Below are 27506 nucleotides of genomic sequence, written 5' to 3' on the forward strand. Positions count from 1 at the left end.
AGGAAATAGCCTTAAATCGCACCATGGGAGGTTCAGGTTGGATATTAGGAACAATTTCTTCTCAGCAAGGTTGGTGAGGCACCGGCACAGGCTGCCCAGGGAAGTAGGTGAGTCTCTGGTCCTGGAGGTGTTGAAGAACTGTGTGGATGTGGCACTGGGGGATGTGGTGCAGTGAACACGGTGGGCATGGGCTGATGGTTGGACTAGATGGCTGTAGTGGTCTTCCCAGGACCTCACTTTCAGAGGAGCGTTTAGCAGAGCTCTATGGACCAGAGCTCTATGACCCTTTGAAAGGGCTGATAATAGCAGGACAAGGGGAAATGGTTTTAAGTTGAAAGAGGGAAGATTTAGGTTGGATGTCAGGGGGAAGATCTTTACTAGGAGAGTGGTGAGGTCCTGGAACAGGCTGCCCAGGGAGGCTGTGGATGCCCCGTCCCTGGAGGTGTTCAAGGCCAGGTTGGATGGGGCCCTGAGCAACCTGATCTAGTAAACGTGGAAGTTTGGTGGCCCTGCCAGGCAGGGGGTTGGAGCTTCATGATCCCTGAGGTCCCTTCCAACCCGGGTCATTCTGTGATTCCGTGATATGACAAAGCGGGCCCGCGGGCACTGCCTGCAGCCCTGAGCACACGGCAGCGGCGGCAGCACCTGCTCAGGCACTGGGCGGCAACGCCGACATGGAACTTTGGGTTTTTTTTCCGAGCGTTTCTTTCTCTAGATGCGGTGCTCGTGGACACGTTCGTGAACGTACGGCGTATCTACGCATACGGGCGATGCGGGGATCTCTTTATGGTTGTCTGTGGCCCACAACAAAAGCACAACGGCGACGAGCGGCGAAATACCGCAGGGACGGCGGAACCCCGTTGGCGGGGCCGGAGCCTGAGCTGAGCGCCGCACCCCGCCGCCCGCCCGCTCCTCCCGGCAGCGCGGGGTGGGGGGGCGCGCTGCGGGCCGCAGTCCCCGGCGGGAGGTTGTCATGGTTTCCCGGGTCACATGTGTGCGAGGTTCCCCCGGCGCGGGGGGAGGAGGCGGCGGGGGCGGGGAGGTTTCAGTCACGGACGGGGCTGCCGCTGCCGCCGCCGCGCCGGGTGTGGGGCGAAGCGGAGAGAGAGGCTGCGGCCGCCGCCTGCCACGAGCCGCGGGCGGCAGCGCGGATCCGCCCCCCCCGCCCGCCCGCTTCCCACCTGCGCCGCCCGCCCCTCCACGCCGCCCAGGGGCACCCGCCGGGCGCTGCCTCGACCCCGGCCGCGGACCAGCCGGCCCCCGCCTCTCTCCCCTTCCCCTGCTTCCCCCCCCCCAGCCCCGGCCGGCCCCGGCATGAGCATCTCCATCCCGGCGGGGCTGACGGAGCTGCTGCAGGGCTTCACGGTGGAGGTGCTGCGGAGCCAGCCCGCAGACCTGCTGGAGTTCGCCCTCCAGTACTTCGGGCGCCTCAAGGAGGAGGCGGCGGCGGCCAAGGCGGCGGCGAAAGAGAAAGAAGCGAGCGGCCGCCGGGCGGGCACCCCCGCGCCCGGCCATGACCGGGGCCAAGCGCAGCGCCGGGCCCCCCCCGACGCCCGCGGGGTCAACTTCGCCGAGGAGCCCATGCAGACCGACTCGGAGAGCGGCGAGGACGAGGAGCAGCGGTTCCCGGGTGAGGGCCGCCGCCCCCGCCCGGCCCTGAGGGGAAGGCGGCCACGGGGGTGGAGGGGGGGGGGCTGGCCGGGCCCTGGGAGGGGTCCGCCGGGTGCGGGGCGGCCCGGGGCAGCGCCGGAGCCCGGGACGGGAGGAGGAGGAGAAGGGCGTGCGCCGGGTGCCGGGAGGCGCACATTGTCCTCCTAATGGAGCGGCAGCAGCGCAGCGGTCCCGGCTGTGCCCGCTCCGGGCCGGGGGGTGCCACCTCCCGGGGCCAACTTCGGCCGCGGGGCTGTGCCCTTTGTTCAGGTGCGCGGCGGTCGTTCCCTCATTGCCGCGGCCGTTCGCTAATTACAGGCCTGTGGTGCGCCCAATGAAAGCGTCCTCCTAGGGGCGTTCCGTGCCGTTCCCCTTTTAGAACTGAAAATCGGCGTTTTCTCGGTAGTCCGGTAGCACGCTGTTGTTACCTCAGACAGCACCCCTGACTGATGGGCGAGGTGCTGCATTCACACGTTAACGTGTTTCTTAAAGCAGAACGCTGTTCGAAACCTGATGTCTTCTGAAAAGTCAGTTCTGCACGCAGGAGGGCCTCCGGAGCTGGTAGAGCTATGAGGGTGGCAGGGAGCATACGCAGCATCCCACCTTCCTTGGAGGGTGACACCTCTGTGCACCTTCGTGAGGCAGATGGGTCCCAGGTAGATACCATCGATGGGTGTGATGAGGACCAGGGCCAGGACACGGCTGTCTGAAGGGCATCCAGCATGTGGCCTTTGTGTGGTGAGGAGGATGGTGGAAGGGTTGGGCCGAGGGGACAGCGTGCCCTTCTTGTGGGCACGGTGCCTTGGGAGCAGCGCAGAGTTGAAGTCTGCCCCATCAGATCACCCCAGGCTGTGCTAGAGGTAGCCCTGCCTTGCAGAGTGCAGAAGCCAGCTGCTTTCTAGGGGAGCATCAGTGCAGTCTTTAAAATCATGAGTGTATTTAATCAGGAAAACATGTAGATGGTTAAGGATTGGATAAGGCTATTAAATGCTTTGTGCTGCGCCATGAGATAGGCAGCATTCTTTTTGTCTGTTCTTTGCGGCTGTGCTGTGTGTGTTGAGTGGGAATTTGAATCAGTCAAACAGGGTTTCCGGATTGACATGGTAATTTTGAACTCTAATGCTGACTGTGTTGTCTTTGAGATGCGTAGAGTTCTGGAGATCTGCTGTATTTGAAAGTGAAATGGTGATGATGCGGAAGAATAAGATTAATACTGTAATTCATTAACACCAGGCATTGTCTTCGGACATGACTTCTGAGGCACTGAGCAGATTCTTACTCATTGGTGAATGGAGACCTGGAAGTGCAAAAATAGAGCCTGACCTTATTGGCCTGTATGTGCTACATATGTGGAAGTTTACAGGGTGCACTGAGGGGCTTTCAGAGCGCAGGGAATGCTCACAATCCAGATTTTCCCAATAGTCATTCTTTTGTGATCTTGCTTTTTCATTAAGGGACGTCCAAGATTGATTTAATTTGACTAATTGGTTTATGCATTAGGAAAAAAAAACTTTAAAATATCACATTTTTTTTTTCAGCCTAGTGTGTTTTCAATGTTCTATTATATCATGGCTTATAATTTGTGCCAGTTGGAGTAATTGATCATTAAAAGTCACAAAGCCTGAAATATTTGTGAAACTACTTGGAAGGTGAATTAAGGAGTGAGTTCTAGTCAATGATCACTAACCTCGTGCTTGTGTATGGGCACATTCTGCAGTAGTGTGTATTTTAGATCCCAGTTGTATGCTTGCTCTGAATATATATGCTGCTAAGGTGACAAAACTATGCATCCATTCAGCCTTTTGTTAATTACTGGAGGCATGAAAACTTGTATTAAATCATTGTTTAAGGGTTTAAATAGCGATTTAAAAGCACACTCCCTTTATGCTTTTCCTTTCAGCTTCTGGAAGAAACAATTCTTGAATGAAAGTTAGAGGGTCAACTTTTATTTTCTTTTTTGGCATTTGTTTTGCTCTCATGTATAGTCAGACCGGTCCTGTATAGTCAGTTTGTCCTATTTCTGTATTGCTTTTATGCAGCAGAAGAAAATAAGTTTGGGAAGTTAATAAGTGAATAGGAGATGAACTGGCAAGGAGCTCAGTCCTGGTGGCAATACCTTTCCTTGCGGAGGCAGCGTGCTTGAAATGTCATGTTGACAATATTCCTTAATTTGCCAGTTCAAACAGGATGTTGTTGAGAGCTTGCTGTAATTGCTGCTGTCTGCAGCTTTTCTTTCTTTCTTCCTTTCTCCCCCCCCCACTCCACAATGCTTGTTTCTACGAATGCTGCAGTTGAACACTGTCAGTATGAATTTTGTCCTTGAAATGCATTTTGGAAGGTACTTACGCAGTATCCATTTGACAAATGACAAGCTGAGGCATAAGCTGTTTAAAAAATAATAATACTGTCCTCAGGTTCAGGAGTCACACATGACCCACAAATTAAACCGTATTCAGGTCCTCCGTGCCTGGCAGGTCAGTTCTCCACTCTGCTTGATGCGATCTGATTTAAAGAGCAGTTTTGTTGTGGAGAACTTTGTTGTACTGGTGGTGTCGTTCTGAATTGGCACCTGGAGTTAATGTGACCTCTGAAATGCCACCGTTTAAGTTCAGGATGTTCGTATTATCTCTTTCTGAACACACTGCTTAATTTGGAAATGACCTTCAGGTCTTTCCCCCTGTTAGATTGCCCTACATGGAGGTGGAAGAGCCAGTTAGTGGACACAGCTAATTCACGTTACTGCTAATAGCAATTACTTAAATTGAGCAGGACTGAATTTTACTGCATACATAAAAATGAGTCCCCTTTTTAGCAAATGCTTCTAACTTGTTGGAAGGTTGAAGTGCGTATTGAAAGGTATTATACAAGATTGGAAAATATTGAGTGAGATAACTTGTTCTCTGGCAGATGACCTGCATGTTGGCACGTGCCTTGTTTTGATGGGTAATAACACACCTTCTTTGTAGCAGCTGTGTTAAACAGTTGCTCTCATCTAAAGTGCACTGTTTTGTCTGGCTGTAATAGGAATTAGCAGAACGATGCCTTTAGGAGCAACACCGTTCTTTATGTTGTACGACTGCTGCGTTGGGTGTTCCGTTTGGTGTCAGGTAGCCTGCATTTACCTTATGTTTTACAATGATGCTTTTCCTTGGATAGTAATGTATTTTAAGTGGATAGTAATGTATTTTAAGTGGAAAACACTTCAGCTGTCCCTCTCCTCCCCCGTGTCGTTCTGTTGGTGTGTTGTTGGCTTTGAGTTCCTTCCCTGAAAGCTCACACTATAAAATGCAGCAGTACTTCTCAACTTTACCCGCTGGAAATATAAAGATACCACCAATTAAGTAAAACATAAGTATTCTAGCTCACAGTATCAGCATTAGGGGCTTGTCTGTTCTATTCATTTCTTGATCACGTTTGAGTTGTTCTACATCGATAATGTCTATTCACGTTCTGTGGAAGCCAGAGTACTGAGGAAAACATTGCCTGCGTCAACGCCAATTTGTGGTGGTTTGTGGGATTTCATCAGAGCTGTTAAATTTACTTGCTCGTTCCTTTCCTGAAATTAAACAAAACCTGAAGACATTTAACAGTTTGTAACCTTCCTCCAGGTCTGATGTGCGGTGATTGCAGGTAGATAAAGCAGAGAAAGGGGCTAATAAGAGCAAGTAGGCAATATAAAAATATGTGTAGGTTGTACTAGGATATTATTAAGTGATGGACTGTATAGGTTGTACTAGGATATTATTAAGTGATGGACCGTATAGGTTGTACTAGGATATTATTAAGTGATGGACCGTATAGGTTGTACTAGGATATTATTAAGTCATGGACCATATAGAAAGATGTGAATTTCTTAAAAATACGTATTTTCTAGTCAAAATCTGTGTCACTGCAGGTGGTGGCTGAAACTGTTGCTATCTAAGCTCACTTAGCCAACTTCAGGAACAATGTATTGCCTTATTTATTTGTCCATAAGGAAAAGCTGGACCTTAGCTGGAGTAGCCTTACTGAGCATGCAATTTAGAGAAGATAAGTTTCCAGTTATGCCCGAGCCTCTGTCATAAGTGTGTGAGCAGGGGTGCTGCTGGCATTCTGAATGGACATACACTGTGCTCTGAACCACACCAGAAACAACACGGAGATATCTAAGGAAGAATAGCCTAAAAATGTTGTCAGTGAGTTACTGAAGAGTGGTAGAGCATCTTGACATGATGCTTCCTGATATATGTGACAGGAGCAAACTGGAACATTTTCTGCCAATAGTTATTTCACAAAGCAAACCTGAGCAAGTTGGCAGTTTAGTCCTTAAATAATAATAATAATAATAATAACAACATATTTATTAGTATTTTCTCCCCTTAATCTGACCCAGGTGGGTTTTTTTGCCTGGCAGCACTGTAGTCCAAAACCTTAATTTGGCAAAATTATAAGCAACTGCAATATTGTAATCTTGTAATGGGAAGCATTTAGCAGTTTAGTCGTCGGACACATGGCTCCACCTGGTTTGTGTGTTTACATAATTGCAGATGAACAGAGTGCTTTTGTTATAACAACTTTTTAAAATAAATGTTTTTAATAAGAATGTAATTGAAACGATAACAGCCTCTGCTGAAAAGTATCTCCGTGTCCCTGCTCAAAACAGAAGCGCGTGTGAGTGCTGGTGTATTTACTGGCTGTTGTTTTGTTAACATTTGTCTCTGTGCATTTAAGAGAAGCAGGAAATAAGACCAAAACAAAACACATGGGCTGAAATGACATACCAACAACGTTTCAGTTTATCTCCATCTTCTTTTTTCTCTGAAGGAAACGACTTGAAGCCGAATTTGGCTGACTGCTCCTCTCAAAAAGAGAGCAGTATTAACTCAGGAAGTGTGGAAAGACACAAAGTTTTGTTGGAATGAGTTTGAAATGATTACATTGTAAGGTATAAACAGTGTCAACGCTACATCTACGCACCACCGCTCGGTTTCTTGCACCTATCATATCTGCTCTAAAGGAAAACTGGTTTACTTCAGGAACTGTCCCAGAGCTTTCTATCAGTCACTGACTGGTTTGGTTTCCCTAAGAGACCTTACTTACTCTTTGCTCCCCATATGTGTTTGGATGAATGGAAAAATAGATTATTTTTTATTTTAGGTATATGCCCGTTTATCTGTGGGCATGAAGAAAGTACCAATTTTTAGAATGCTGACAGGACAAGGGAGAATGGCATTATACTAAAAGAGCAAAGATTCAGGTTAGATGCTAGGAAGAAATGCTTGCTCAGAGGGCAGTGAGGCCCTGGTACAGCTACCCATAGAGCTGTGGTGTCCCATCCCTGGAGATGCTTGGGGCTGGTTTGGATGGGGCTCTGGGCAGCCTGAGCTGGTGGGGGCAGGTTTTGGGGCTGGATGATTTTTGAGGTTCCCTCCAAACTAAGCCATTCTATGAATGTTCTCCTGTTGAAGTATAGAAAAGCAATGAAATAACTTAATGTTTATAACCTGCACAGACAGGTGCTTCATCTACCTGTCGATAAGTTGAGCTTGGCTTAATACATATAGATCTCGGGATTTATCCCCAGTCTGTTACGCAAAAGTATTGCATTCTGTTCTCCAGGGCTGTCCAGGGAGAACTCTCAGTTTGTGGGAAATCTACCTTAAATGGTGAAATCTCTACGGGCTCATTGGCCTTAGCTGCTCCTGTAAATCTGGAGCATATGGTTTGGAAATTTCACATTTAGGTCACAAAATACAAATTAATCAAGGTGCAGGCAGCTGCCCCATTTCTGTTCTTCCAGTATCAAAGATGACCTCTAGATCTGGAAATCTCATTTGTCAGGACAGTGATGAAAGAAATGGGAAGGCAAGGTGGAAGGAAGGATACACAAGCAAAAGAGGAATCAGTGTGTGGTAAGGAAAGTGGAAAGCTAAAAGCAAGAGGAAAAAGAAGGCGTGGAAGTGAAGTCAGGGGAAGAAGATAAAAGGGAGCTCTCGCATTCACTTCTTTTTAGCCGTATGTAATTGCTGTTGTCATATATACACCCCAAACTTATGTCCTGTTTTTTTTAAATTGAAATTATAGTTGTCTTTTACGTGTATTTTTGAGAAGCACAAAGGCAAATTTAAAACCCACTGACCATTAGTTTTAGTTTATCATAGAATCCTTAAAGTTGAAAGGAACCTTTGAAGGTCATCTAGTCTAACTCCCCTCCAACAAACAGGGGAAGCTTGATCCAGCTTTGTCTTTTATGCCATGGGATTCCTCCAGCAAGTTTAAGCTTTTCATTGGAGCTTTGAGCAAATACGATTGCAGAGAAGGTTGGTATTTTTTAATAGATGAGTAATCATGGAATGGTGAATGAAGAAAGGAGAAAACACTGTGGAAGAATATCCATTTGAAAGGGATCTCTCTCTGCTTCTAGAGTAGGGCTTGACATATGTGAGTTAGAAGAAAGAGCTATTTATTACTACAGAAGTATTTCTTAATATAAATAACAAATACACGGCCTTTTTAATATTTTAGGTTGTTACATGGTTATGGGTGCATAAAACCCATGAATTGTGTGTGTGCATGAGTTACAATGTGCCTGGTAGATGTGTTTTTTTTTTTTTGTTTTGTTTTGTTTTTTTTTTTTTTCTTTTTGCTTTTTATTTTTTTATTTATTTTTTTTTTTTATAGATGTGCATCTATAAGTAAATATTCCTACCATAAATGTCGGCCACGGTATTAATGGTGGTCTTACGATTTTGCAATAATTCTAAGGGAATTATATACCTTTACTTATTTTCTTTGATATTCACTGATGGAGTGGTTGACTCCAGATAGGTTTGTGTAGAGATTTTATACCGACAGCCCCCTCCCTTTCAGGGAACTATTTCACTGAACCTTTTTACTTACTGGTTAGGAATGATAGCCTGTTTACTTCATGGAACTGAACACCAAGTTCTTGCTGTCAATTTTGATCCTGGCCAGTAATTACAAACTTCATTTTTTTCTTTATAGAATACATTTTTGTCGTATGGGTCAGTGTTCAGTCATGGTGCTGAATGAAATGTTTAGCTAGATTAGGTTTGTCCTTACCCATTATTTTGTCACTTTATTTTTACTTTTCTAATCAACCAGTATTATTATGTTTTTTTTCTTGAAGAAAGGCTTCATGCTTGTCAATTCAGCTTTTTCCTTTAAAATTCTAAAGCTCTGTTCCAAGCTTTTGTGAATCTCGTGATAAAAGTAAAAGAAGCATTCACACAGAATTCCTGTTCGCAGTCGCTAGGGAGTGTAATATATGAATTCAGGTATAAACTGATCTAGCAGGTAAGCTAGATATACAGTTTCAAGGCCACGTCAAAAAATATGATGTTAATCAAATGTCCAGTGTCTGCCAGATGTTTAGTTTGGCATTTTAGATGGTACCATGCCACACAAAGAAGTGGGAGGTCTGGAATGAAGGCAGATGTAGCCAGGCAAAGGTGCCTGAAATGGGTGGGAGGTAAACTGTAGGTTGTAGGCACAGCTCTACAGGGTGCACTGAATAGCAGCCACGTGACAGCTTCCATCCTTGTGTTATGAGGCAGCCTGTTAGTGCTGCTGCTTGAAAAGTGATTAACAGGCCACAAGTAAAATGAGGAAACAATGATGAGTGAAACAATGCAAGAATCTAGATTTAAATTTAGTCACCCTTGCCTGACTGTACCGCAACTCAAGTCGATGGAAGGTGGAGTGGTACAAAACAAGTCCTAACTGCATAAAATGGTTTTTGCTTTTGTGTTTGCCTCTTAAATAGCTCTGCTTAATTATATTCATGTTTTAAAAAAAAAAAAAAAAAAAAAAAAAAAAGTAATCAGAGCAAGAATTTGAAGCTGAGAGCGTGAGGACATAAAAGCTAACAAGAATAGCGTTCTTAGGCTTACTGTTCCAGTTATTTGACTAAAATGTTTGTTGCAAAGCTGAGCTAAAAGGGTCAACTGGTAAATGTGAGAAAATTTATTTAATGGAGAGACAAGAAAATTGTGGTACAAAATAGATTCTGAAAGGAAAACAGGTAACATGACCTTTCCTGTTCAGAGTTGTTCCAGAGACCATCCTGCTTTTATAAAGATCTTCTTAACTGCGTTTACCCTTTCTGAATCCCTGCAATGTGGCTGTAAAACATGGTCTTATAAATACTAGTAGTCTCTTCATAGTGTAATTTTTTAGCATGACATGTCTGCTGTAATACATACCAGACAGGAAGAAACGAAGCCTTGCCCAATGCTGGAAACAAAACATTCCTTGTGAAGCCTCAGTATAGACTATAAATAAAAGATGTACAGAATCTTTGCTATCAGGATGGATATAAGCAGGAAGTCAGTCTTGTTAATTTGAGAGCACAGACTGCAAGGTTCAGCACTTTTTCTCATTCTGATTTTACCGATGGGTTTGTAGTGGTAGTGTGAAACACACAATCAACTACAGTGCGTTATAGAGTTTGAAACTGTTGCAGAGTATGAGTTAACTTCATCTGGAGTGGTGGGGAGCGTATTGTGACCTTTTGTCTGTGGTTCCACACATTAGTATGTGTTGCCACTGCAGTGATCTTGTCCTCCTGATTTGTTTCCCATTACTGTCACCGCTGACTCTGTTCCCTTTCAGATCCACCCTGCCACAACGGTTTTTCATTGATGAGTAAGGAACACCGTGGTTATGGCAGTAATCACCTTTGGTGGAAAGTGCTGACGAATGTAACTTGAAATACAGATTGATCAAGAAATTTGTTTTTGAGATTTTTGACATTAATTTGCATGAATGTCTGCAATCTGGTTTTTACAATGTTAAACCCCTATTCCTGGATTAACAGAGGTGAAGAAGTATAATGACAAAAACTTTGTCTAATTCAGAGATAGAATTGTCTGGAGATTACTTGTTCTCTTCCAAAGCGCTGTGATACTCATCACACTTATAGCCATAAAAAATACAAAGTTTTCTACAGATATATCTATTATATGAACATACTTCTGTTGTTCTAATAAAATGGTTTCTTGGTTATAATAGGTTTTTTAAAAAAATAGATTCTCAGTAATGGACCATGATTTAAAAAAAATGGAGTGGCTGTGGGTTTGTTGTTGTTTTTCCTGTTCCTAGTTTCTGTTGAAGTTGAGGCATTAGGATCTAGATACCTTTACAGATCTGCTTCTTCGTGTGTCTCTTTAGTACTATTTAGGGCTAGAGATCATTTTTACTTTGGTTCTGGACTTTTTTTCTTCTTTCTCCACCCCCCTTCTGTCTTTTTAATGCACACCACTTTCTGTTTACAGCCATTTCATTCAATACCTTTGAACTCTGAGTTGCATTTGGGCATCTTTCCCTGAAAGCCATTGTTAAGCTGATAATCTATTTGTCTCTATTGATTTTTAGTAAGTATTCAAAACATCAGAAACACTCATCTGGCCTTTGCCACTATGTTATTTAAGCATTTGTGAGGTAATCTAAATATAGACTTATGTCTTTTTACCTTCCTCTTGCTTCAGTCTACAGAAAATATTATTGAATGGCTAGTGTATGGATTAAAAAATTGTACTGAAAGTAGATAGATGGCTTTTCTTGTATACTCCGATCTTTAATTCTTAGGGAAATTTATCTTCAGTATTTATCTGCATGTCTCCCTTCCTAATCTGTCAGTTTAGTTCTTCTACTGGAATGAGCTACTGCTGGCAGCTAAGGTGGGAGTAGACAGATTCATTTCCATTATCCATCTTACAAAGAGAAGTAATTTGTTCTTCTGTTTTTGCTTTCTTATAAGACAAAATGGAGCTGCTGTTTTAAGTGGGCACTATTCTGTTGTCTGTTTGAAATATACTGGCATACGAACATGGTCTATCTGTGATTATTTCAGGTTACGGTTTCAAAAAGTCAAGAACTGAAAAAAAACAATTCCATGCTTTCTCTGGCTCCATTGTTCAAATCATTGCTTTTTGCTCCAAGTGCAGCCTTTGGGGTGTACACAGAGACTGGGAAGTCTCAGGGTCTTGGGTAATCTCAGTCAATGAACAGTTTGAGCTTCTGAGAGAAAGGAATATTTTCCATGCAAGTGTGGACTGGTTTGTCCTCTTCTGTGACTGTTCCTGGGTAGTTCTTGGACTGTGTCACAGCCTCTAGAGGGAAGTGGACTACTACTACTAGAAAGATTTACATTCATGCTAATGCCAAAATTGGATGCCATTGTTCTATTTCCACCATAGATATTTTTATTTATTTATTTATTTTTCTGATGAGGTTATGAGAAGCATAAGAACAAAACAGTGGGCTGCAACCTACTTCATCTGTCTAAGCCATCTTTTATTTATTTATTTATTTATTTATTTATTCTTTGCTAAAGGGATCTTTTGGTGTGTTAAATGGGATGAGAGGGAAAAAGAATCAAACTCTAGTAAGAGATAGTAAAATACAGTAACACTCCTGTTTTTCACCCTTTCTTGCAGTTAGAGTGTATTAAGTATTGTTTTCCTTTTGCTTTTAGCAATATGGAAAATAAGATTGCTTGACCTGCTTTTTAAACTGAAACTTAATTAGTGGCCAACATCAGTTCTTCTTGTTTTGAAATAAAGGCTTTTTTTGCAGTTTTCTTTGACAGCAATGGAAGATAAATGACAGAAATGTTTGTGATCGCATTTCTGAGTCTGAAGGAAGCAGGATGAGATTGGCTGTTCTGATCCTTACATCTGTCCTTACAGATGTGTCACTAGATAATGGAGGACAATCTAGGAGTAAGTTCAGCTAAGGTCATTGTACAGGCATTTTCTAAGTGGCGAATCACAATATCTTGTATGCAGCTCATTGTACTTGGTGTGCCTCTTTGGGTGCTTACTGGAACATACTTTTTGTGTTAGAAAAAGGTTTTTACTTCTGATTCTGGAAGAGCTGTACCACCGTAGAGTATGAATCCCTGACAAAATCAGAACAAAGCATACAAATGAATTACAGGGAGAAATGTCTTTCAGTTCTATGGGTTAAGGAGTTTGATGGAGCTTCTCCCTAATGCAGTGGGCTATTCACACTCCGTTCAGCTGGGAGGTGACAGCACCAGGGCTCTTTTTGGGGAGGCCCTGTGTTCCGGAACCCTTGGGGGAAGACCTGGAGCTGTCCACCCAGCGGGTGCTGGAGGCCCATGAGCACCCAGCCCAGCTGCTAGAGTGGGGAATTCGGCAGGCAGGAAAAGATTGGTTTCATTCACTTCTTCTCAGCTGCCCGGGTTTTTCTCTGTTTTCTAAGGTGTGTTTTATTTTTAAGAAAGGAATTACCATTTGTGGGCGTAGTGAAAATCAATACCATCTGATATTTCAACCCCAATGTTTATTGAAAACTCCTCATTGGAACTTCTATTTTTTAAATGTTGGTGTTTTAGTTGCTGAAGGCAGTACACAGCTGCTTGTTCAGAAATAGTAAGCCTGGCTACAAAACACTAACCATACAAACTGGCACATAACTATTGTTTCTTTAAATCATCATGTAAAGATCACGCTAGTGTTATTACATCCATGTGTACATATACCTGCAACATTTGGGGTTATTTAGGAAACACACAACTAGAGATAACTTACAACGTACAGTTCAGGACAGAACCTTCATATGCAGCTCAGAGCCTTCCCGTGCTAATGTTCAGAGATGTCTGGTCCTGATTAGCTGGTTGACATGCTAACCAAGGCTTGTAGTCTTTCTTTCAGGATGTGTAGCATTTTGGTAGCAACTGTTAGCATTCACAAATTGGAAGACTGTTCTTTTCTTTGGGACTTTTCTTGGTGTTAAATTTAATTGAAATTGTCCAGCTAGTTCAGAAAATAACAAGAATGAGCAAATGGATAGCATCATAGTATTAACTTTTCCATGAGCCAAGGCTGCAGAAATCAAGCAGGAAGCAGTTTCCTTGAAATTGGGTCGTTATTACTGACACTGATTAATAACAGCAGTTTCTGCAGTAGCCCTTATTAATTGTTTTATTGTAACAATTGGTCTGTCATTTGCAAAATGAAATGAAATTTTCTTGTTTCTAGTGTTTAAATGGTTTGTGCTGAAACTAATTAAAATGGGCAAGTCTGCTTTTGTAGAAGGGAAATCTTTCTCCCTAAGTAGAGTAGAAACTTGATTGCTATTACACTTATAGCTCCTAGATATTACTGTAACCTTTGCTTAGAGAAGAAGATGAGTCTGGTTATTGCTGAATAAAAGTATTTCTTTGTGATTTTGTTTTGTTTGAATTTGGAAAAGATACAAAGGTCAGAATGTAAACACAAGCGCTGTTTTGAAAATGTAAATGCAGAGCCAAGAAGATTTACGCATTCGTGCCGGAAACTCTACTTTGTATTTATTTCTGGCTAGGAACTGACATTGTTTAACTCATGTTCTGCGTTCCAGGACAAATAGTTTATAGAGCTGTAGATTTTTTTTTTTATTTTTATTTTTTCTAAGATGAAAGAATGAATTTAGTTCGTCCTACAGTTTTTTTTGTTTGTTTGTTTGTTTTGTTTTTTTAATTACTTTTTTAAGAATCTTTAAAACAAACCTTCTCCTTTTACTTACACAAGCTGTATATCATGGATTCCATAGTAGCCGTGTTTCATGAAGGTAGTTTATGTGAGTGCAGTTTACATTTGACACTGATGTCTCTGTTTATCTACTGGGGAATTAAATGCATAGAGTGGATCGTACTTTAAGAAGTGGAAGGTAAGCTGAAGTATTCTAGTTTGTAATTGAAAGCTCATATAAATTCCAGGTTGGATGAGACTGAAACTCAGTGATGCAGATATAGCTGTCCCTTTTTTTTTTTTTTTTTTTTTTTTTTAATGGATGTATTGAAAGGAAGCATGTTTAAACATGATTCTCAGCCTGAAAAAAAATGTACTGGTAATCAATTGTTTCAGATTTTTATGATATATATGCCATTTCTAATGGTCAGCTCCTCCATTTTTTATGGAGATGGTGTGATTTCCAAGTGACCTTTTGCTTTAGTATCAAAAATGAGAATTTGGCTCTGGAACTATGGAATAGATGTATTAATCAGAATTACTGGCCTGACTGTAAATTTAGATATATTTTGTCTGTAATACTTTCAAAAATTTTTAAGGTTTTAACACAGAAACTTGTGCAGGGCCTGTGAAACCATATACTGTAGAAAATGTGTTTATGTCGATTTTTACAGAGCAACTTGATGAAGCTCCTAGGCTGTGACAAGTTAGTTATATTCTCATTTTAAAATGCATTTATATGATGCAGTATAGTAATTGAGGGTAACATTTCCCATATTTCACCAGTCATCAGGGATAATTTGATAGTAGCTAACAGAATTTAATGAAGCCTGTTCCAGAAGCAATGCCTTCTTTTTATGATGTTTGCCTCTAACATCAGAAGTAGATGATGGTGTGGTGGTAGTAGAGGCTGAACTATCCTGCCAGTACTCCATTGCATTTTGTTGCTGTGTGGCAGAGGGCAGAAGAAGGGCAGTCTGGCAGAATGATGTCTGACATGGGAGTGTATATGAAGCAAAGTAGTGTGGAACTGCTACATTTTCCATAGAAATAAATAGGAGACCTTGATTTCACAGTGACTGTGTATTTAATTACTCTGTGGATCCAGACGAAATCCACAAGACAAATGAATTTGTTCTGAAAGGTAAGGTTTGGTCTCTTCTAATCTCATCCCTAGATAACTATCCTATGAAGAACAATCCAGCAGTTAAAAATAGGGCTGTGAGAGAGGAGATAAATTGTGTTAAATCTGTGTAACAGACTGAGCTGTGAACTTGAAACCACCTTGCAGTTTTCCAAATTTTATCATAGGATAGTTCCAGTGAGGGCACTAGAAGCGATGCTATTGTTGTCTACTGGAGAGAATATTCCCAAATTAACAGAACTCTTGCTGGGCCAGCAGCTGTCCCGGAAGGGACGTATCATTTGTGCTGCTGTGGGATTGGGAAGTGCTGGAGATGACCTCAGGCAGCTACACTCCAGCAGTCCGTTCTCAGCTGGAGCAGACAAATGTATGGTTGCTTACCCAATTTTCTATATAAGGTACAATTTCTAGTTATTTCTGCTGTAAAACCATTAGAGAATAATACATTAAACAGTATGTTCTTCTGGTTGGTCTAAATATTAATGTCACTTTCAGACCTTTAAGATATATAGACATTTAATATAGAAAGGGTGAATAAATTTGTCTTGTTTCTGTTTGGTTTTGGTTGTTTTGTTTTTTCTTAAGTTGTCTTTGTTTTTATTTTATTTTTTAAATAATTCCATATTCCTTTTTGTTTTATTTCTTCCTTCCAAAATAATCTAAAAAAGAACAAGTAGCAGTAGTACTCCTCGTAGTCAAGCCACATGAGGCCCCATCTGGAGCACTGAATCCAAGCCTGGGGCCTGCAACACAGGAAAGATGTGGAGCTTCTGGAGGGGGTTCAGAGAAGGACTATAAAGATGATCTGGGGGCTGGAGCACCTCTGTTGTGAAGGTAGGCTGAAGGAATTGGGTTTGTTCAGCCTGGAAAAGAGAAGTCTGTGGGGAGACCTTATTGCAGCCTTCCAGTGTTTAAAGGGAGTTTGTAAACATGAGGGAAATCAATTTTCTACGTGAGTGGATAGTGAGAGGATAAGGCAGAACGGTGTTGAACTAAAGGAAGGGAGATTTAGATTTGATTTGGGGGGGAAGATTTTTTTGTTGAGGATGTGGTGAGATACAGGAACAGGTTGCACAGAGAGACTGTGGATGCCCCATCCATCCCTGGAGGTGTCTAAGACCAGGCTGGATGGGGCCCTGGGCAATCTGATCTAGTACTTGATGTAGTGGTCAAGAGGAACTTGGTAATCCTTGTGGTCCCTTCCAACCCAAACCATTCTATGATATTCACTTTTAATAACCAAACATGGGCACTGACAGTTAATTATTAATTATTAATTATTATTTATTTATTCTCTTCATTTTCATGGTAGTACACACTTATTTCAGTAATCTGAAACAGCAGCTCTGGCCTTTCTTCTTTGTGGAAACTGGAGTACTCAGATCACTAGGTCAGAGTCAGGCTTTTTACCTGTTTTTTGGCATACTTGCATGCACATTGGCTTGGATTCAAAAGAAGAGCTGTCAGTGCTTGCCCTGGAGCATAGCACAGCCTGGGGGGCAGATTTTCTTTTTGTTCTATTTTTATTTATTTATTTTATTTCCAGAGGTGTGTGTTGCTGATCTGATGTGCAATCAGTCAAGCGAACCCATCCCTCTGTTTTTGTGTCTCCCTTTCCAATGCATAATCTTGCCTTTTGCTATTTACCCACTGTAAGCGTTTCTTTGAAGGGCAGTGGAGGTTGGGAGAGGACACTGACAGAACAAGAAGCACTTCACCAGAGTGAAGAGTTTGTGTCACGTCCTCAAAGCAGTCATTTTTCTCTTTAATGACTCATGTTAGAGCAGAGCTCCAGATAGCCAGTTGCATCTCTTGCTTTCCTTGTTTCTGTATATTTCCCTGTGTACTACCTGATTCTTAGCCCAAGTGGGTAGCTGTAAGTAGACAGTGTGAACAAGCGTATGTTGACTTTTCAGATGGGTCTGGAGGGGTGGAATCCTTGGGTCATTACCACATACGTTTTATTTCAATTGGTTGTAGTAGTTTTTCAGGCAGTGATGTCACTATCAGTTGGAATTTTGCTACACAAACTGGGATCACAGTAGGTTATTTCTTGAACCACTGGTAGCAGACTGCTATTTCATGCCATGTGTTATTTCCTTGCCCGATGACTAATCTGCCTGTGGCTGGCTGCAAAGCACTGTTATCAGGAGTCATGGAAAGTTGGCCCTACGCAGGAATCTCACAGATAGTTACAGAAGGCAGTTGAGGCAATGTTCTCAAGCTTTGCTAGCCAGGAACAGAACAAAATGGGAGCGGAAGTTGTTGTGTTGCTAAAGTTTGCTTATAGCAGCTGTATCTTTTCAAACATTGCCTGAACTATTGAGCAAAATGGAATAGAACTGAAAAATTCTTACTGGCCACTACTAGAGATGTCTGGATGTTATCCTGAAGTAATGTATCCATAAGGAATAGTGGGATGTAAAGTTTTAAGTCATTTCATAGAATGCTTTTGCTGGTACCGCAGTGTCAAAAGAAAGCAAATGGCCGTAGATAGATACTTGTACTTTAAACAGCCCCCTGCTTGTGGGCATTGCTCAGCTGCTACCAGTAATCCCTGTTTCATATAAACACAACAGAAAGTGCTGAGGTAAACTGGTATCTGGAGCTTCCTTCCACACACCTCACCTCTCTTGCTCAAGTCTGTTGATTTGGGACAGAAGAGATGTAAACTGTTTACATGTCCATGTACTCTGTTTGAACTGCAGGATCTCTTTGACCTCTCTGTTCTCCAGAGAAGTGAGTTACATGGTTTTGAAGTCTCCATCCTCAAGGCACAGGTATTGACTTGAGAGTAAGAGACAGCTTGAGAATAGGGAGATTTATAAAGAGCTTCTGGTGACAGTTTGGTATCAATATGCCTAAATTTTACCTTCAGGACACAAAATCTCCATGCCAAGTTAGGCAACTGAGCTCTTTACACATTTTCTGTGTGTGTTCTGTGTGTTCTGGCCTATAACCCTGGTGTGTTTTGGGGATCTTTTGAATTGTTCCCATTTGCAGGCCTTGGAAAAAGAACCTTAAAAAAAAAGGTATTACAACATATTTAAGCATCAGGATGGTGGTGATCACGGTGATGGGAACCTCATTGCACTTTCCTAGTGTTTGTTCAATAAGAAGCTGATATAAGACACTGACTACAAGGACAAAAGTGGTCATCCTTGGTTTCTTCTCTTCTTCACCCCTTCAGATCAGGGGAAATGATGGCCAGCTATGCCGTTTGGGAGCAGTTATTTGTAAGGTCCTTATTCTATATGCTTCTGAGTGATGGAAGTACATTAGATACAGGATTTTGCTTTTTAGGCAATACTGTCAGGATGACATCACTGTGTGGTATTCCTTTGAATGAGTATCAATAGAAAGGACAATAATTTGTTTTATTGCAGCTCGTGGTAGCTTGTTGTCAGTTCATTGTTGCCATTGCCTGCAGTCTTCCTGTTGACTTGCAGGTTTTGCGATGTTGTGATGCACCTGAATCTCTGGTGCAATGTCAGCAGGCCAGCATGCAGCTGGTTCAGTGTTAAACCTGTGGAAGTTTGTGGAGTCACTTAGATACTACCATAACCTGTTCTTTGGTAACTTTCTTTAACCCTTTGCTTGACTATTCAGAGTCAATCTGAACCATGCCTGAGATCTTGTTAGTGCATCATCAGTAGTCTTGAGGATGTGGTTGGTGACTTTGGATGACAGGGAGGTGGGTGTCTGTTGTTACAGCTCAGTCTGAATCCCACCTTTTCCCTAGACTGATGTTTGCATGTTGTCCTGCATGTCTGCACTCGCTTCCTCTTGCAAACATTGCATGGGTGCATGGTTTGTGTGGAAATGAGTGCAGTGAAGGGTGGTTGTGCTTCAGCATAATCCCTTACTGCTCCTTGCAGAAATCTAGCCTTGCACATATATGAACAATGATATTTTTTTTCTTCTCCCCGTTCAGTCTTTGTCTCAACCTCTAAAAACTCACCATTTTGGTTTCTTAGCCCCAGCTTCTATATTGCTGATGTTATGCAGGTCTATGCCCCAGGAATTCAAGGATTTACAAAAAAAACAGAAAAGGAACACCAACAAACCTGATCTGGGAAATACTGATCTGTGAGGCCTGTGCCTGGGTGAGGTGTTACCATCACGTTGAGGCACTCTGGTGGATGTGTGCCTGGCTGCTCAAAGGACACTGGGACTTCTCATGTGCTTGTGTCACTACACATTTTTGCTGGCTGCCAGACAACAAGTTTGTCTGGCAATGGGAGGCTGTTGTTTGGAGGCTGTAAAACCAACAAGCTGTCTAAACAGGAGACAGGTGATGTACTCTGCCCATGGGCTGGGTGTTTCAGCAGTGAGCTGAAGTGGAAAAGCACCATCCCGCTGTTATTATCATCAGCAAACTTCTGAGGAGCTGGCATATGTGTGGTTGGAATGAGGACAGAACAACTAAGAGACCTCTCTTCGTTGTTTTTGACTACTTTTTATCTAGATACTGAGAGAGCTACAGGAATGTGTGTGTATAGATATGTCTACTGAAACAGGGCCATGTTTTCATTAAAATATTCAGCCAATAACACTTAATAGTTTAGGCCTTTTTTTTTTTTTTTTTTTTTTTTTTTTCCTTTCTTCTTAATAGCATCATGGGGTCACTGAATGGTTTGGGTTGGAAGGGACCTTAAAGCCCCAGAGCCTCAAACCCTGCCATGGGCTGACTACCATCTCCTAGCTGAGGTTGCCCAGGGCCCCATCCAACCCAACACTGAGCACCTTCAGTAATGAGGAATCTGCAGCCCATTCCAGTAGCTCACCACCCTTTGAATAAAGAATTTCCTCCTAATATCTAAACTGAATCTTCTCTTTTTTAGTTTACAGCCATTCCCTCCTGTCCTGTCACTATCAAACAGTACAAAAAGTTGGTCTCTCTTGTGTTTATAAGCTTTCTCTAAGTACCGGGAAGTCACAGTAAGGCCTTTTCTTCTCCAGGCTGAACAAGCTTGGCTCTCTCAGCCTCTCTTCATAAGAGAGGTTCTCCAGCCTCTGAGCATCTTCACGTCTGCCTCTCAACATCGCTGGCTTGTGTCAAGCCTTTTTATCCACCTCTTTTAATGTGCTGAGGAATAAAAAAAGTGCTTTGCCTCATCATCTGAAAACTAACAAAGCTGTATGTTTTAGTCAAACCAGTTGTGAATGAATGAATATCATGAATGCAAGAGAAACTCCCTTTAAGTATGTTATGCTCTTAAGCATGAAATTTAAAATCTTAGATTTCACCAGTAAATGGAAAAGCAGATGATGCAGATTGTGGATTATACATATTGGAAAGTTATTTTTTATCACTTTACTTTGTAGTGGAGATTTCTGCCACACAGTCTGACTCTGTATGAAACCTTAACGTCAGAAAATTTGAATTGCGTTTGCCCATGTAGTATTTGTTGTAATAATCTAATGGCAACATGACAAAAACATGATTAATGGTGGGAAAACCAGAGTCTCAAAAGTTTGAGATATTGGATTAAACACAGATGGTATAAATGTGTATGGGGACAAATCAGTTATATTTGTAGTCATTAAACGTTATAAAATAGGTAATTAGAAACTCACACAAAGATGTACTCCCTCAGGGAAGAATACTGACAGCCACAACATCCCCAACCCACTGCCACCAACAAGGTTGCAACTTCATACCTTTGCAATAAATATAACTTGCCGGTATTGTCAAGAGATTAGAAATAAAATAAAATAAAATTTAAAAAAAAAAAAGGAAAAAAAAAAAGGTTCAGATTTTGTGAAATGGAGTTCCCAAAGCACAGCTATGTAATAGCTAAGGGAAGCTGTTAGATACTTGAGAATTCAGGAGAACTGGTCACTGACACACAATTTTGGGCTGTTAACTTGTAGCTTGGCAGAAATATTGATCCGAAGACAGGTGTGACTTATTCATGTCTTGTGAGACGCTGATGACATAAATGTTGATTGGCTGGCTCTGCAGAGGAGCAGCACCATCCCTCTGTGTTGGGGGCTGCTGTGGAGCTTTGGCAGGATGACCTGTTTTCCTCCCATTCTGACAGGGAACTCGCATACGTTAGTAAATATGCTTCAGGCAGCAAAATTAGAAAGCAGAAAAGAACATGAAATTGGATCTAAACGCCTACGCTGTAGTGTTAGAAAGCAAATAACCATAATATTCTTAAAATAGCTCATGAAATTTCAAGTGGAAAAAAGCCATTTACAGATGGTAAGAAAATAAAAGCATTACTGACATTATATATCAGATGGGCTTTAGTGGCAGTTGTAAACTCTGCTATGACTGTAGCAGGATATTTCTTGAAGGTTAGGATAATTTGCTCGGGTAGGGCAGGGTGGTGGCACCACAGGTCATGAGGGGATGGTGATAATGCCTTCTAAAAAACAATGATCAGCAGTTGACTTTGCTAGGCAGAAACAAGGAGTTTGGTAAATTGCACAAAAGCAGAGGGTGAAATTAAAAAGGGTTTGTTGGTGTTCAAGCTAAAGCAGGTTTTGGGTTTAGGCTCTATAGAAAGGCCTAGGTTTTCATAGGCTGGATCATGTTGTAGAGAGACGGACATTCCACATACATTTATTCCACTGGTATTTCTAATTTCAATTTTATACATCGTTTTTTCTTTCTAAATGCATCATTTCTGATGGGCATAATCTTCTTCATAATAACATCATTAACATCATAACATCATAGCATGTCTCCCATGCTATTCTCCTGCAGAAGCTGGCAGCCCGTGGCTTGGATGGGTACACTCTCGGCTGGGTAAGGAGCTGGCTGGAGGGCCGGGCTCAGAGAGTGGTGGTAAATGGAGTTAAATCCAGCTGGCGACCGGTCACAAGTGGTGTTCCCCAGGGGTCGGTGCTGGGGCCTGTCCTCTTCAACATCTTTATTGATGACCTCGATGGGGGCATTGAGTGCGCTCTCAGTAAGTTCGCAGATGACACTAAATTGGCTGGGAGTGTGGATCTGCCTGGGGGTAGCGAGGCCCTACAGAGGGATCTGGACAGGCTGGAGAGCTGGGCTGAAGCCAATGGAATGAGGTTTAACAAGGCCAAATGCCGAGTCCTGCACTTCGGCCACAACAACCCCAGGCAGCGCTATAGGCTTGGGGCGGAGTGGCTGGAGGACTGTGTGGAGGAAATGGACCTGGGGGTACTGATTGATGCACGGCTGAACATGAGCCGACAGTGTGCCCGGGTGGCCAAGAAGGCCAACGGCATCCTGGCTTGTATCAAGAATGGTGTGCTGAGCAGGACTAAGGAAGTCATCCTGCCCCTGTACTCGGCATTGGTGAGGCCTCACCTTGAGTACTGTGTGCAGTTTTGGGCACCTCAGCACAAGAAAGATATGGAGGTACTGGAGCAGGTCCAGAGAAGGGCAACGAGGCTCGTGAAGGGCTTGGAGAATCAGCCCTATGAGGAGAGGCTAAGGAAGCTGGGGCTGTTTAGCCTGAGGAAGAGGAGACTGAGGGGAGACCTTATTGCCGTCTTCCAGTACCTGAAAGGTTCTTACAGTGAGAGTGGGGCAGGTCTCTTCTCACTAGTGACAAGTGACAGGACGAGGGGGAATGGCCTCAAGTTGCGCCAGGGCAAGTTCAGGTTGGATATTAGGAAGAACTTCTTTACAGAAAGGGTGGTTAGGTACTGGAATGGGCTCCCCAGGGAGGTGGTTGAATCGCCATCCCTGGATGTGTTTAAGAGCCGTTTGGATGTGGTACTCAGGGATATGATTTAGCAGAGGTTGGTTTTTTTTTTGTTTTTTTTTTTCTTAGAGATGGGGTACTGGTTAGGCTGCGGTTGGACTTGATGATCTTCAAGGTCTTTTCCAACCTGGATAATTCTATGATTCTATGATTCTATGATCATTAATTTTTGTCAGGTGTACTGAGTAGTCTGGGAGTGATGGCAGCTGGGACTCCAGAGCTTCCTCACAGGTTCAGGTTTTCAGTCTGAGTCTGGTGCAAATGAACTAGTTGTAGCCTTTGGCATAACTAAGGGCTAGAAATGTTACCATGGACTATTTTTTATTTTAATTTCATTTCTCTGTGTAGATAACTGATTAAGTCTATTGAGTTTACTAGTCATTAGCAATAATGATGAGAATGAATTTGTAAAGAAAGATGTGCTTCTGTAGCATGTAGGTCTGTGTAACAGAAGTCACATTTCAGATAAGAAGTACAGCAGCATATTCTCTCCTTTATTTGTTTTCTTTTCCTTTTTTCCCAAATCTCAGAAGAGATGCTTTAGTGGAGAAAGTACCTGCACTCTCCAACCAGCATTTCGTCCCCATTAGTGAGCTGTGATGGCCTGTTTCACAACATTGGGCCATTGCTCTAATGCATCAGACAGGCATTTCATCTTTTTGTTTTTGGTGTTAGTAATTACATACGGCATCAATAATTCATAACAGCTGAAATCTCTTAATGGATCAAGTGAGAAAGGTTTCTTTGTCTCTCAATGGAGGTTTGTGTTTCTGCAGCTTAAATACTTTGCTGCTGTGTGATGAGGTGAATGGCTGGCTGTACATCCACAACAGAACATGACCATGACACTGTGCTGCTCTGTAGCAATGTTTTAAAAACAAATGTTTTTTTAAATTAATGCTAATTGTAACCTGGGAGTAATGTAAAAACACCGAAACAGTGTATCAGAACCCCTGTTTACTGAATGTTTTTCAGCGCCATTTAAAACGTTGCCATTTTCCTGGTACTGCAGTGGTATACAGAATAAGTTTTCAAGTTCAGCAGTACAAAGACTGAGGTATTTATCTTCATTTTTTAATTCATGTTTTTATGACGCTGTAAAATCAGTTCATCAAAAATGTTAGTGATCCTTTATTTGATAACAGTCCTCAAGTTAGGCTTTTGGATATGAACTGATCTGTGGCTTGGTGCTGTGCAGTCACCAGGAAGGGGTGAGGTGACAGAGTTTGTGTTTTGGTCTCAGTTTGATTGAGCAAGTTGTGTATATTGCCTGGGAGACATGGGATGTATACGGACTGAAGTGTGCAAAGGAGTGCAGCTCTCTTCCATGTTGTTTGTGCCTATTTATTTACTTACTATAGATTATGTCTTTGCAAGAATAAAAATAGTTGTCTGGATCTTCACCATGTTTTCCTTCAAAGGTTATCCTAACCATAGAATCCTGCACAGCCCTTGGAAGAGCATGGTCCTGGGCTTGGAAAGGGGCAGTGCTACTGCTCTACTGCTTCATTCTGGAAATAGGAGCTCCAGAGCCATATTGCAAGGAGTGTAAGGCAATGTTTCATTCTAGTTTTCAACTTACTCTGACTATAATGCTTCCCCCAGTTTCTTGAAAAGCTGTTCTACAGTGAAATAGAAATAGTTTTCCAGACTAAAAAACAGCAAGAGGTTAAATCATCCGCAGAGCCAAATATTTCAAAATTCAGCTTTGAGTAACTGCATTTTACAACTACAACCTTGTGTCGGGTTGTGTATTATAGAAATGGAGATATGATCTCTATTCTGGTTTCTAGGTATTTATGTACATGTACTTGTTTTTACAGATGTGTTGATGTCTTCAGGGAGGAGCAATTATATCAGTGCTATGTTGCGGTGCAGGGGATTTTCAAATTTGTAGATGTTCTGGAGTGAGCTTACAGTTCTCCATGTATGCTGAGGTTTGGTTCTGAAAAAGCGAGATGGCATTGCTGTTCCCTCACCTTTCAGGTTCTTTGGCAAAGGGCTGCTTGCACTGTGCACTTGTGTGGCTGGGATTTTCTGTTTTGCCTTGAGTAAGGGCCTAACTGATGTGCTGGTCTTGAATTTTTATCTGAATAATTATCTGGAGGTGTTTATTTGAGGGCAATAATAGAACATATTGTCGGTGTTTCATTGTTAAAATATTTCTCTTTCTGTTGAGTTGCATTTATTTAGGAAAGTGTGCTGAATCTACCTGCTGAGGGCTGCTCATCTGAATACTGCTTGTGTATTCCCTGGACTTAGCCCTGCTCCTCATTGCTGTCACAGTCATCATGGCCCTTCACCAAGAGGAGATGAGAATCATTCTCCTGTGACCCAGCAACTCCTTTCTTTGTCTGAGACATTTCCCTGTGCTGTCACTGCATTTACCAGGCAGAGTCTGAAGAAAGAAGGGAGGGCAGCTCTTTATAGTTGTTCCAGCTCTAGTGCATTTCTTAGTGAATATATTGGCCTATATTATATGAACTTGTTATATATTTCCTCTAATTTCATAGAATCACGGAATAGTTTGGGTTGGAAAGGACCTCAAAGCTCACCCAGTCCCAACCCCTGCCATGGGCTGGCTGCCCCCCACCAGCTCAGGCTGCCCAGGGCCCCATCCAGCCTGGCCCTGAGCTCCTCCAGGGATGGAGCACCCACAGCTTCTCTTGGCAGCCATGCCAGGACCTCTCCACCTTCTGAATATAGGATTTTCCTTCTAATATTTGATCTCCCCTCATTTAGTTTAAAACTGTTGCCTTTTGTCCTGTCACTATCAGACTGTGTAAACACCTTGTTTATAATCTCCCTTCAGGTACTGGAAGGCTGCAGTGATGTCTCCCCAGAGCTTTCTCTTCTCCAGGCTGAACAAGCCCAACTCCCCCAGCCTGTCTTCACAGGAGAGGTGCTGCAGCCCTCTTATCATCTTCATGGTCTCCTCTAGACCCAGTCCAACAGTTCCACATCATTTATGTTAATAACTTGATTTTTATAATCTTCTTAAATCAATATTCTGGTAACAGTTGTGTGGGCTTTTGGAGATTCTACACAATGAGTATGTGCCTTGAGCTCTGATACAACTAGCTCTTGCTTATCCATTGGTAAACTACCTGTACTGGATTGTCCATGCCCTTATAGCTGTGGATTACCTGTGCAACTGCTCTTCATGCTGATGCTGCTCAAGAACAGATTTCAGAGCCAACTCCATAAACAGTGTGACTGCCCAAGTGCAGCACTGAGCTTGAGCAAAAAGCTGTGTGGTCCAATAGCTGTGCAAGGACGATGTGTGTGCCTCTGTCGTGTGCCACAGTACCCAATATCCTGAGACACCTGGCTTGGTCTGTGTGGAGTTTTGGGAAGGCATGTCCTCAGTGCGGTGGATGCAGGAGACTAACCCAGCTTTCAGTTAGCTTCTGTATTATGTTCATGAGGCAAAAGGATAATTCTATTTATTTATTTTAAGAAGAAAGAAAGAAATGAAACACACACTTCACATTTCTTAAAGCTCTCAGATCTGGCAAGCCATAGCCCAAAAGGCTGACTGTATTCACGAAACAAGAATACGTCTTATCCCTTGTCAGCCCTTACCACTCAGAGCAGTTTTTGCTTTGTACAGAAGAGCCTGGACTGGCACTTGCTTGGGGCCAACCCGTGCTTGTCTGTCAGCTGGCTTGCAGGTGTCTGTGCTCAAACATAACCCCTTGTTAAACCTCAGGCAGACACTCCCTGACTTCCTAGGGAGGCTGTGTGTCTGACATCTGCAGTGTGTTCAGCTGCTTATTCCAGGTGATATTAATGACACAAAAATCTCTGGTGGTTTCTGGAGCAATTGTGAGTCTGCAAAAAGGGGCACTCAGCACTGTTAGGACAAGTTAGCTGTAGGCAGGGTGCCCGGTTAGGGGGTCTCAGCATGGATGTCTTATTCTTGGTGCTTTGCAAACAGCCCCAGCAACCCTGTTCCTACATTCCCTACCTGCAAAATTGAAATGCTTTTGTTTTCTGTTTCATAGCGCTGCTGCGGTGAATGCTTAATGCTCTTAAGAGGTAATATGAATGGCAAAATACACAGTGGGGAAAAGGCAGTGATTAGACAGTTATTGAGTGATGGAAATACTTCTATTACAGTATTTGTGCAAGTTGATGTTTTTGGATACTTCATATTCTAAGTAAATATATTAAAGCTCTTCAACATCTTTTGATCATTTATCAGTTATTTCTGTTTACTCACATGATTTCTATTGAGAAAATATTTTAAAAGCTGTGCTTTTTGTACAGCCACCCAAATGAGGATTGGCAAACATGGGCTTCAGTTACCAGCAGATAACATCTTAGATGGTGCTGTTCTCTCATCATGTAGCACTAATAGCAAAACCAGTCTAGAGTGTCACATGTGGACTGATAACTTACACAGTTTCATATGATGTTTTCATCCGGATATAGATCTCTGAATTATTTTTATTATTAGTTTTGGCTTTTCTCATTTTCCTCTTTGAAAGTTTGTAATGGATTGCAGTTAAGACAAACTAGAATATG

General features: G+C 42.5%; 1 protein-coding gene across 1 annotated transcript in view; it reads left to right on the plus strand.

Moving 5' to 3' along the window:
* Positions 1-1182: 1182 nt before the first annotated feature.
* PRKAR2B (protein kinase cAMP-dependent type II regulatory subunit beta) overlaps positions 1183-27506 on the plus strand; it is a 77005-nt gene continuing 50681 nt past the window's right edge. Inside the window, exon 1 of the mRNA XM_072356889.1 lies at positions 1183-1630. Within this exon, the coding sequence (XP_072212990.1) occupies positions 1315-1630 (316 nt within the window). The 5' untranslated portion in view covers positions 1183-1314. The remainder of the gene's footprint in view (positions 1631-27506) is intronic.

The sequence above is a fragment of the Excalfactoria chinensis genome, chromosome 1 (assembly GCF_039878825.1).
Source record: "Excalfactoria chinensis isolate bCotChi1 chromosome 1, bCotChi1.hap2, whole genome shotgun sequence".
Classification (NCBI taxonomy): domain Eukaryota; kingdom Metazoa; phylum Chordata; class Aves; order Galliformes; family Phasianidae; genus Excalfactoria; species Excalfactoria chinensis.